The 12,855-nt window shown below is 46.5% G+C and overlaps 1 protein-coding gene across 2 annotated transcripts in view; it reads right to left on the reverse strand.

The window, feature by feature from the left end:
- Positions 1-12,855, reverse strand: part of SLC1A1 (solute carrier family 1 member 1) — a 581,019-nt gene that overhangs the window by 69,708 nt on the left and 498,456 nt on the right. For both annotated transcript variants that reach the window (XM_069625728.1, XM_069625729.1), the window contains 2 exons: positions 10,851-10,946; positions 5,758-5,942 (listed from right to left, as the gene is read on the reverse strand). In XM_069625728.1, the coding sequence (XP_069481829.1) occupies positions 5,758-5,942; positions 10,851-10,946 (281 nt within the window). The remainder of the gene's footprint in view (positions 1-5,757; positions 5,943-10,850; positions 10,947-12,855) is intronic.

Here is a 12,855-nt window from a genome sequence, read left to right on the forward strand (position 1 = left end):
GCCCGGCCCATTACTTGTAATATTCATTGGGCCTCATTACGAGGTTAACAAGGGCATGGCTACCCCCAAACTCGGGTCCGGCTCTGGGTCCCTCGAAAGGGAAATTACCGGGCCATTTCGACCTTGGAGAGCCTGGTAATTTCCCTTTCGCAGGACCCGGAGCCGGTACGTCCCCATTCCCATTTGAGCAACCATAGGGCTCAGTGGGAATGGGGAGGTTGGTAGCAGCGGTAACGTTTATAAGGGTACCGTTGCTACCATCCTGTTCTGCTTGCGGGTGCCGCTCTGCATGCCTGGTCTGACAAGGCGTGCAGAGCGGCACCCCCGAGCAGACCTCGTAATGTGGCGGCATGGTAACAACGGCACTGGTAGCACTACTGGCGCCTTTGTTGCCTTACCCCCACAGACATAATGAGGCCCATTGACATGCATTGCGACCTCTCTGCCAGAGTCCACTACAGCCAGTTAGGCTGGTTGTTGCATGATTTCCAGGCATGGTTAAGGGTATCTGGTCTACGATGCTGAGCAGCATTTGAAATTCAACATCACAAGTATTATGTGCTTTGGCCACCCTTGTGGCAGACTGAGGCACTGTGGGGAGGAGTTGAAATGGGTTCTTAAGGATTGCTACCTAGGTGTCACATTGCCCAATACCAAATACTGGATGGTACCCCTCAAAACCCAAGCGACCAAGAAAGCTCAGATCAACAGGGTCCTGCTAACTTATGGGAAGGAACTAGGGGGGTTCCAATTTTAACCATCACTGCTTATGAAGAGAGCCAACTCTGCTTTAGTAGCTTTACACGGTACTGGAGTGCAAGGCTACTCTGGTCTCCCATTAGACCACGTTAGAGAATGGCATTGTTTGCAGTCTGTCTTTGGCTTGTCTATGAGTGCTCAGGTATACCCAGCAACTGAGAATGCTGGATGAGCTATATGTCAGATATCATTAACGTGAGCCTCCTAATGCTTTTGACTTGCCTATGGATGAATAATTACCTTAACTTCACACTAGGTTTAATCTGAGATTTAATTACGCTGGACAGCCATGCCAGTAATAACTGGTTAAAGTGCACAAAGCTCAATGTGGGATACTAGCATTTGTACCAGGACACCAATGGTGCTGCAAACTCAGAACTCCACATGTGGTGTCCCCCAGGACTGTATCCTCTCACCCTGGCTCTTCAATGTCTATCTGGCCCATTCGGCCCACTTCATCTCCACCTTCTCTTATAACTTTCAGTGTTATGCGGATGACAGACAGCTCTCTTTCAGACTTCCCTCAGCCGCCTCATCTCCCTCGCTCAATCCGACTGTCTATCCGCGATCCAGGATTGGTGTGCCTCCAACAATCTCTGCCTTAATGCCAGTAAGACTGAGATCCTTCTCATTGGGACCCCTGCTGCCGCTTTCCCTCTCTCACTCTGGCTGCCCTCCTTGGGCCCTCTACCCTCGCCTTCCTGTGAGGCAAAAAACCTAGGTATCATCTTCGACTCCACTCTCTCCTTCTCTCCTCACATCACAGATCTTTCCAAAAAGGCCCACTTCCACCTGCACTTTCTCTTCAGTATTCTACTTTTTCTCACTTTCCCCCAGATGCTCACTGTCTCAGAGACCTGGTTCTCTCCAGGCTGGACTACTGCAACAACCTCTTTCTCAATCTACCTGCCTCTACTCTCCACCCTCTGCAACTAATCCAGAACAGGACTGTGAGACTTATCCTTGGCCTCAAGCCCAGGGACTGTATCCCTCCAGCACCAAAATCTCTCCACTGGCTTTCGGTGGCTGTAAGGAGCAAGTTGAAGACCCTCTGCATCGTCCAGAAGGCTTTCTGGGGCCGGGGCCGGCATTACTTTCAACTCTCTCTGCCGAAATACCTTCCTTCTAGAGCCCCTCGCTCTGCTACCTCCAACTCTCTGAGGGTCAGATGCTTTTCTAGACAGAGAGTGGGAGGTAGATCTCTCTCCTCTGCAGGTGCCTCCCTCTGGAAAAGCCTACCTGCCCCTCTCAGACTTGAGCCGGATCACCTGAAGTTGCAGAAGCAGCTCAAGACCTTCCTTTTCGCAACTGCCTTAGCTCTGTCACTTCCATGCTAATTTACGTGTCTGCTGCACAGACTGGCTGCCTGGTACCCTCACAGTCTCACTGGGTACCAGGCTCCTGCTTGAGCAGTCTTCCTTGCACTGCCTCTAGGCCTACAGCGCACTTAGGGGCCGTAAGCTGTAACCCCTACCTCCTCCCTGCCTCCTAGCACTTACGAGCTTGGCTGCAATTACTCAGAGCCAGCTGCCCTGTTCGCACTTCCCCTTTCCCCTCTCGCTTGCACTTCCCTGCACTTCTCTGTTGCACTTGCACGATCCGAATGACACAAGGCCTAGTAGGATTGTTTGTCTTGTCTTCCCTCCCTTGTCTTGTGGCACCTAGAAACACTTGTGTACAGGCACAATATAAATGCCATATCATATAATATATGGTTTTGCCCAGAAGTGCTTTCTTCGTTGGACAAACGTGAAAAAAGATATTGAGCTGAAAAAATCTTCATACAAAGGTACCTCCAGTTTTTAAAGGTGTTTAGGCCTTGAAATGATTTGGTGTGGATTGCCAAGTCCAGACAACAGGCCGACTTGATAGTAAAAGAGGATGAACATGTTGCCGTTGGCTAGTGTGGTTAGCTAGTTGGAAGGCAATGCTAAACTCAATGACAATTCCTTCAGTGACGATTCGACACAGGATCCACCTTCTCCTGTTGTGCCCAACCTATGTAAATCTCAGAAGGTGATGTCTTCTTTTTTAGACATATGCAAAGTAAGCGGGATCTGGCAGCTCTATTGCAACTCTTCGTCCTACCTGAAAAGCATTGAACGTGTGTTATCAAATAGGACTAAGTGAGTGAAACACATTTCCCGTGTACCGCAACGTGTCATTGCACTGTATCACATTGCTAAACTCCTCTGTCTGCGGATATTCTCTACCCTCAGCACATTACCATAAGGTTTGAACTGAGAGAACTTGAGACGGTTGAATAGTTGAGTTTCCGAAGTCATTTTAATGGGGTATTTTAGTTCATGTATTCAGTTCTTTAAGTGGTAATAAACACGTTGCACTTTTCAGATACATCACACTGAGGGCATTATGTGAATTTAAATTAAATTGAAAGGAATTGATTAGACCTGACTTCAAATGTTAGTTTATTGCATTGATGGATTTGTATTGTTGACTGTGTGGTTTACCTTTTTATATTTCTAATGTGTCTGTTTCTTTTATGATGGAAATTGAATCTCTTGAAATAAAGAGAGTTCTGATTTTTGCACAGCTTGTTCCTGGGTTATTTCAAACCATCCACGCCAGCATTATGAAGCAGGGTGTTGGATCCACGCTAGCACTTTTTGGCCAAGGCAAACATTTGCGGCGAGTCAGGCGTTGAGCCTACAGGTGTTTGAAGCCCTGTGCACAAGCTTCCTCTGTAAGTGGGAGCTGAGCTTATTTGAAAGATGTACAGTTTTATTGACCATGGACTGGGATTTTGGAAAAACAATGGGCATCAATTTTAGAATTAAAGATATTTTATTGGTTGTATACTAATTGACCTTTTCACAATTGACCTCGGGAGAATTGACCTTTGGGAGAATTGACCTAATTTAAAAGGTCAATTAGGACATATATGCAGGGGAAACCCCCTGCAACTCCCCACCGAATCCAAAACTCCAGGCAACCCCCACTCAATTCCATTATATTATTCATAATCCAAAACTAACCCAATACATATAAAAAAACTAAAATAATATCAAGGTGAATTGTGCAGAAGGTCAATTAGGACCATTATAATTAGGTCAATTGGGACAAAAGGTCAATTGTAAAAGGTCAATTTGGGTAATACCATTTTATTGACCATGGACTAGGATTTTGGAAAAACAATGGGCAGCAATTTTAGAATAAAAAATATTTTGAAATACAACCGACCCCTCCATGGGACAAAAGAATGACGTGTCAGGATAGTCACTTGTGGGTGTAATATTTAAGAGACTGTGGGACTCATTACGAGTTTTGCAGTGCGCATAGTGCCAACAACGCCTAAGGGAATTATACAGCGACTACAGGTGATAACAGTGGCGCCTCCACCTCATTAAGAGATCAATCTTATCGCCCATTCTAAAGTTCCTTTGGACTTCATTAGGAAACGGCAGCGCTACGCGGGATTGTAATACTACCAGCATCATTTTTGGAATTATTACTTAAACCTATGTTTTGACAAACCCATAATCGGAAAAGTGGTAAAACATGCAACAAAGGTATCCCTGCCTATCTAGTGGGAGGCAACAAGGGTCGCTAGATTGCATAAGAGAGATACCATCGGAGTGCGGAAGGCTGGTACCACTTCACCCAATGGACGTAGCGACCCTGAGCTAAATGCTGGACTACGAGGGCATCTTCACTGCTCACCTGAATCCAAATAAACAAATCACCCATTTCGTTTCCACTCACGATGAGGCCATTGGGTGGCCATTAGAAAGTGTTGGCTTGTTTTTCTTTAATGGCTTGGTCCACCTTCAAGGCCATTTGCATCACCCTGCGTGCTTTGCACAACACAGGACCAGAATATCTAAAACACAAACTGACCCCCTACAGGCCCAACAGAAACCTGAGATCAGGTATAGCTCTCCTCTTTGTCATCCGATTTGCGAAAATGACCACAATACAGGGCTCGTCCTTCTCCATCCAAGCACCTACAATAGGGAACCCTATCGCTTTTAGCATCCTCCGCTTAGAGTATCACCTTGTCTTCCAGAAGGCACTCAAGACCTGGCTTTTCCCTACTGTGCCCTGGGGCCATCAATGAGTCACATGAGGAGACTCCAAGAAAGTAGCAAGCACGCACAGAAAGGATTCCCGTAGACCCGCCTGACAGGACCTGAACTACGCCAAAAAGAAAGTAATCAGCATTGACTCATGGGTGCATATCCCACTTCATCTAAATGGAAGATATCTGTATCCCCCCCAAGACACGGCCACCCACCCAAACTCATCTGCAACCATCTGCTACTTGATTTCATATCGCACACCACCTCTGCCACTAGAATGCAGCTAAGTCCCACGACAAAATATTCGGTCTAGCTGGACACATAATCAGTTTCCTTGACTCGCGTACTCTCCCAACAGCCTTCACAGCACCCATCCACAGGCCAGCTCCACATGGGTCTCTAGCAGGGATTTAGCCACGCCTGCTTACGTTCGTAATGGCTTAAATGCACAAACGCATTCTACACTCCTCGGAACAATTTCTAATACTTCGGACTTCGGTCATCCGAGGGCGTTCGCCTACAGCGCTTTGAGGCCATTGATCCCATGTCCCGGGAGGATAGCTCAGCGGCAGCATGCGCGTCTTGGAAGCAAGACGACATGAAGCAACACAGGTTCGATCCCCGGGTCCGCGCTTAGAAACCTCTGGGTTTTTAAGCGCGTTATAAATACGTAACTAAGACAAAAAAACGATTCCTCTAACAGCGCCTCGATGCCTGCGGGCTGTGTGAGCGCTTTATAAATGTAATTTAAAAAAATAAAATTTAAAAATTTAAAAAAATAGAGGCGCTATACAAATGACATATTACCTTACATTACTTGCATTCATCCAAATAACTGAATGTTTTTTTTTTTTGTCTGTCCAACAGTTACTGCGATTATATGGCAAGGTGATCTTTCTCCTCCCAGCCAGCTCGTCGCCCCTACCTTCCAAAGCCTGAGAAGCAGGGCGGGGCTTACCACATGATGATCTGTACTATCTGCATCGTGGCGTCATTGAGTGCGTTGAAGAAGTCCACCAGCACTTGCCCCTTTTCGCCCATCTTGCCGATGACCAGTCCAAAGACGAGGCAGAAGACGATCAAGCCCAGGACGTTCACGCCGTCCGAGTACAGGCCCACTATCTTGAACTCCAGGGTTTTGTTCTGTAATGCGAGATGAATTGTGACTTTAACGTACAAGAAGCAAGCATTAGCATTTCATGCCAAAGAGATTTGTGCAGCAACCAGTGTAAATGTTGTCCATGAAATGAAACTCCTGATAAACCTGAATACATTCAAAATGGCTCAGCTTCATTCCTGTGGCGTAGCTCAGTGAGTGAAGTGCTAGCTTCAGCGATCTGCGGGCAACCTGAATAATGCGGATCAATGGCAGTCTACTGCCACTCTGATATTATTGTTGTGTATTATTCCTCAAAAAGGGTTTTAGTGTTTTTAACTAGATTATTTGCATTGATTGTTTTGATTAAAGTTCCTAGTATTATAGAATATTGATTGGACAACCTTTCATTTTGGTACCATCCTATTATTGCTGTTTTATGTTGCAACTGATCAGTCCTCACCCTTCCGGAAGCTGTAGTGTGACCTTGCCTGTCGTACTGTGCCTGTTTCAGCTTTGTGATTGGGATCACTGCTGGTTTAGTAATAGTACGCGGCTGAGTAGGCAGTTTAACCACCGCTCATCCCTGTACTCCTGCAGAGCAGTGATGACAGTGGGCCACTTACCCCACACTGGAAACAAGCTGTCACTATGACCATATTTATAAAGGGAAGTAGGTAGGTGCCTACGTCCTGCTGAGCCCACCCTGGGAATGAGGACGGGGTCAATATGAGGTCGTGCCAGTGCCTTAAGTGGCACTACAAATCGAGCCGGGGCTCATCGAGGGGGCGTGGCCTAACAACGGGGGTCTTCATGGCCCGTTAGGCCACGCCCCCTTGACGAGCCCTGGCTCAATGGGCTACTGGCACCCCTGCCAGGCAGCCTTTTGTAGAGATTAGCACCCTCTCCCCAATGGGGGAGAGGGTGCTGATCTCTGCATTTATTTTGTATAGGCTTGCCTGGCAGGGGACAGCGCCTCGCCTATTCAGTCTTAATGGTGGTGCTGCCCCTCGCCAGCTGGAGAGGGGCAGCGTCACCATGAAGGCTGAAAGGGTGAGGCCACTGGAAGCTGATTGAGGCCTTTTTCCTAAAGACTGAAACTCCCGCGAATCCGCGGGAGCTTCAGTATTTAGAAAGCAAGGCCTCTGCTTCCAGCGGCCTCACGTTTTCTCCATAATGGTGGCGCCGGCCCGCGTGCATCACTTAATTAAAGGGATGCCTCGCAGGTGCGGCGCCACCATTATGGCTAAAAGGCATTTTTTTCTGAAGCCTGAAGCTCTCGCTCACGAGCGAGAGCTTCAGGCTGTAGAAAAAAATGCCTTTTCGTGTAGTGGCCAGGGCTGCCAGGGGAGATTAGTGGGCCCCGGCAGGGCCCCGCCTCAAAACGAAATTTCGGAGCCCCGGCAGGCCCCGGCCCACTTAAAGCCATGGGTCCTGGATCGCATTAGAAGAAACACTCTTATTTCCGCCAGCTGAGTAACGAGGTTGCATCTTGTTGCTTCACAGACATAAATAGCATTCATCCCCGCCCACCGCCCTGGACATCCCAAACTAAAACATGTAATGGCCTGACATGCCGCATGTAGGTGGATATCCTGAGCTATGCTCTCGGGAGGATAGCTCGGGGGCAACGTGCTCACTTTGGAAGCAAGACGACACGGAGCAGCACAGGTTCGATCCCCGGGTCCGCGCTTAGAAACCTCTGGGTATTAAGCGCGTTATAAATAACCTATCGTATCATATCATAGGTGGGGAAGTGGACTCGGCTGGAAACGTGTACTACATGCCTGTTGGGTGTTGCTGAGCCCCGGGGAGGCACCGCGCCCTGTCCGGGGAAGTGAGAGGTGGTCACTCATCATCCATGCTCTGCCCCCAGGTCTCCAAACCAGGAAGGCTCCACCAACCATCAGACCTAGCGAGCGCCCACTCCGTCTGGGGCCCATCGAGCAACATGATTAGTGCTGCATGTGCCCCTATTGCTTGGGTTGTGCTGAGTGTGATGCTCGCTAACATGCGCTGCAAGGCATCTGTGCTGGCAATCCGTTGCAGGATCAGTGCGGCCTGCTCTGTACCTTCAATGGGATTTCCACTGGGCACCCTTTTGGTGCCCCAGTGTACAACCCACCTTATAAAATAATCATCAAGACAGTGCCTTTTCCACTGCAGTGACCACGTGACTGCTTTCGGATCCTGCAGACACATGGTCAGGATGGTTCATTGAACCCCCCAAGGCACCTAGGTTGGGCTATTTGAAAGGCCTGGTTTATAAATCCATGCAGGAGCGGGAGCCTGGATCATGCGTGTTGATTCTGCCACCTCTATTCTCTCCACCACACAAACCAAATGCATATGTTCTGCTATGCCATGTTAATCTGCTTTGACGGTGCACCAAAATACCACAAAAGTAGTTTGGAGCGCCGGGTCTTGTCTGTGGAGTGAGTGGGGCAGTGTGCTCCCACAGGGTCGGTCTGCTGGAGGAGAACAACGGAGAAAGGGCACGCGAAGAGGCGGGGAAAAGCGGGAAGGAGGTGCTAAACACTCAGGGGCAGAGGCATGCCGGGGTGGGAGAATCTTTGGTGGTAGGATGGGCGCATGTCAGTCCTGTTAGGCGGACCATCATCTTGCAAAAGGGAAGGGGCAGATATGTACCCATGCGTTGTGGCCATCGAGTTCCGTTTCCAAGTGGGATCTGGAGAATTGTGAGGTACCCCACAATATCATGTTGGTTGCACGACGCGGGGCTTGAGAGCATGCTTGGGGTAGCCTGGAAGCATGCTGGGTTGTTTGCCCGGGCATCTCTTTACTTTGCACCCCAGGCCAAATTCCAAAATGCTAACCCTGTGACTGCCAAGCCTGAACCAAGAGCGGCAGAGTAAAAAATAGAATGCGCATAAAGGTGGATGTTTTTGGTAACAGAAGTGCTTTTAAATGGTTCCATGGATTATTGTCCCGGCAAAAATGTCTCCTGACAAAAAAGTTGCTGTTTTTTGCTGAGACATTATTACATTGAGCATGTGGGGGACACCCCTGCAACCCCTGATTTTTATTTTTTATTACAAGGAGAGAGGGGGACATCCCTGCACCCCGTCCCCATACATAATGTCACCATATATAATGTTGCCAATGGCTTTTCCCGGCGACATTATGTATCGGGACATTATGCATGGGGGCATTATTACCTCATTATGTATGGGGACATTATGCATGGGGGCATTATTACCTCATTATGTATGGGGACATTATGCATGGGGGCATTATTACCTCATTATGTATGGGGACATTATGCATGGGGGCATTATTACCTCATTATGTATCGGGACATTATGCATGGGGGCATTATTACCTCATTATGTATGGGGACATTATGCATGGGGGCATTATTACCTCATTATGTATGGGGACATTATGCATGGGGGCATTATTACCTCATTATGTATGGGGACATTATGCATGGGGGCATTATTACCTCATTATTTATGGGGACATTATGCTTGGGGGCATTATTACCTCATTATGTATGGGGACATTATGCATGGGGCATTATTACCTCATTATGTATTTATTACCTCATTATGTATGAGGACATTATGCATGGGGGCATTATTACCTCATTATGTATGGGGACATTATGTATGGGGCATTATTACCTCATTATGTATCGGGACATTATGCATGGGGGCATTATTACCTGATACCTTTTTAATGAGGCTGAGTGTTGCACCATGGCTCCTCTCAGGGCAATGCCCTGGACTGGGGTTCTAGGAGGTTCTTGGGGCCTGCTAGGAACATTTTTAGTTTTCTGACTCGTTCTGTTGAATTTACACTCCCTAAAATCCCGGAACTCTTGATTAATTTCCTCTAATCCTTTTTGTAAATTATTAAGGGCACTCATTTGTTGGCATACTTCTGCACGTTTCCCCATTCCTCACCTAATAATATTGCTGCTTCTCTGGTTACACCCAAGATATACACCAGCCAATCTCTGCCACATTTATTTGCCACATGGATCCACTTTACCAAAACATTTTGACAATCTAGAAACAATCTAGGCTGATTCTTGAGCACCAAACATTAAAGAAGGATTGTGTTTCTCAAATACTTAATCATCAGAGTGTCGTGCAATTCTGTCCGGAACAATCTTTCTTTGAACTGTGCCACTTCGCCCCATTCTGTTAAACCTGTACCACTAGTATTGCCTTCACTTAAAGCCGCAACCCCTGACAATTCTTGAATGTGTCCTTTACAGGAAACCGTCCTTTCTTCACTCATTCTGCTTACCCTTCGGCTAACTACTTTCTCTTACTCCCTCTGCAACCTCACAATCCTACACCGGAGCGTCAGTGCATAGTCCATTTGCCAACCAGAGACAAACAGGGCATCGTGGAAGAGTCAAGATTCAAGGGTGCATGCTTCAAGGTCACAATTATACAAGCCTGGAAGAAGCTTAGTGGTGATTGTTCTAGGGCATGTAAATGATTGCTCACACTATAGAAAGGTATTTAGCTAAATCTGCTGGGCACATGGAAGGTCATATAGATGAGATGGTGTCCTTGTTTTTACCTCTAGGTGCGCTCATAAGCATGGCGAGAAATGTGACCTGCAACACCCACAAACCATACTTATGACCATTCAGCATTCAAAGTTGAAAAAGGGGAGGAAGGATAGCAAACATGCATGGAAACCCAGATCCATCCAGATTTCTGTGCACTTCATGTAAATTGCACCAAGGGGACGGTGTGCATTGAAATGCACATTTGCGGTCCCCTCTGTGCAATCTGCAAGGGCCGCAGACACTGGCCCTAAAGTGTGCTATTGTAATCAGCCCGACTTCACCAGTGAGGACCAAACTGCCCAATAATGCTACACCCACAGCCCCCTGTATCCCTGCAGGGTTCTGCTCCTAGGTGGGACCCAACCAATACACAAGACGTAGGGGACGCCTCATCTTCCCTTACCATGACTGGGATCTCCTCTGGGCTCGTGACGTTCCTTTCTGAATTCGTGCTGTTCTTTTCTGGTGGACTTTTCAGCTCTTCCCGCTTTGTTTTATACTGTATTGAAAATAAACATTGCAGGATGCAGGTAAATTAATGTGGAAAAAATGTATGCAAGCAGATCGAGGCTTATATAATTGGGCATTAGAAAAAGTCATATGCAAATCAGTCTCTGTCTAGCATAAACATGTCAGTACAGGTCACACTGCTAAGTCACACTGTACTCTGAGACCCCCGGCCGGCCCATAGAGCCGAGGTTTGCTCAGAAGTACTTTAAGACGAGATAGCTGCACCCTTGAGATGGATGGGGGTGCAGATTCATTACTCCAACACCAATCAATAAGGACAACTCAATGGTTTAGCAAAGGGAGTCCGTTTAATGACAAGTACAAAAAACGGGGAGCCATGGATATCAGCAGTGATGTGATCGTCCTTCTCGCTTCAACTCCAACGAAGTTCATACAAGTTGTAACATTTATACTCAAAACTTGTCATAATTGACGTGTAACACTCAAAAGTTAACATGCAATTCTATTGGTTAGGAAAAGGTACCTTTACTATAGGTAATATATCTGTATAAGTTAACGTAGTGAGGGATTTGGTAAACACTGTCAGGTGGGCATCTAAGCCCTTCCTTCAAAAATGACTACTATAGACTTCACTAAAAATACGACGTCTCATTGGTTCTACTAACTATAGGACCCTAGATTATTTGGTCCATTGTGATTGGGTTGGCACCAACCCCATGCATACTTTTCCACTTCGCTTAGCAGCATGCAGAATGGTCGGCCGGGTGCAGGGTGCCCCTTAGTTACCCGGCCTTCCTCCGATTATGGTTACAATCAATCATCACTTTACTAGCGATGTGTCAATTAATTCACTGTGGTTGGCCTCGAAACTGCATCTTCTGTCTGGAAAAGTTCTGTTATCTCTGCTTGGTCTGGTGCTAAGCGAAGATGTGAACCCTTGCTTCTTCTTGCTCGATTGGTCACGTGCTTCCCACACCGTGAATTTGTCTCGTTTCTCTCAATTTGTGTATTTTATTCTTATTTAGCCCACGACCTGCCTACGTCTACTTATCTCAACCTTTCAGAGGCAGGATATTCTGTTCTTAGTTTCAATTAAATGTAGCTACTGTTCGCTTCGTCTATTGGTATGACCATGGCTTCCCTGGCATGAGTTGCTTCTGCCGAGTTTCGATTCAGCCGCCTCTTCTCGTTTTGCTAAATATGAATCTCTGCTCATTTGGCATTTAGTAACCTGGGTTGATTCTGCTTCGTTTGCAAAGTGGAAATATACTTATAATAAAGTACTTCATTTGAGGTAGATTTATGTATAAAAGTGCTTGCTGCACTACTCTTAGCATTGGAAGCCACACTGTTTTCTTAGCTTTCTTGCGGTTCCATGCATATTTACAGGTGTAAACTGGTCGACTGTCTTCGTATTGCTTACAGCTTAATTTTCTTACATTTGGACATCATTCTTTTATTTTAAGTTCACAATATCCTTTCTCATGGCATTTCGTCTCTTTGTGACATTCTCGAGTCATCATTTCTTCTATCTGTGAGTCTGTCTGGGTTCTCGTGACGTCACCATTCGTCTTCCTTTAAGACCTTTTTGGTTTCTTCCGGGACAGTACTTAGGCAATCTTCATTTCGTTTCATTTGCTGGTAGAGTTTCCTTAATGGATACCTTACTGTATTTGTATTTTGTATTTTTATTATTTGTAGTGCGCACCTAACCCATGGGTAACAGGGCGCAGAAGCAGCAAGAGGATTGTGAAGCTTAGTTACATTACAGCAATAGATGGAGTCCAACGGAGGTTACATTGCTGGAAACATCAAGAACAATGAGAGCCGATACAGCAGATTATAGGTACACGAGATATACAATATTTACAAGTTATATAATATGTTGAAGCATAGAGGATCAGTAGATATACATGGTTATACACAATTTACAGTAA

Source organism: Ambystoma mexicanum, chromosome 6p (genome assembly GCF_040938575.1).
Source record: "Ambystoma mexicanum isolate Mex_15411 chromosome 6p, UKY_AmexF1_1, whole genome shotgun sequence".
NCBI lineage: Eukaryota > Metazoa > Chordata > Amphibia > Caudata > Ambystomatidae > Ambystoma > Ambystoma mexicanum.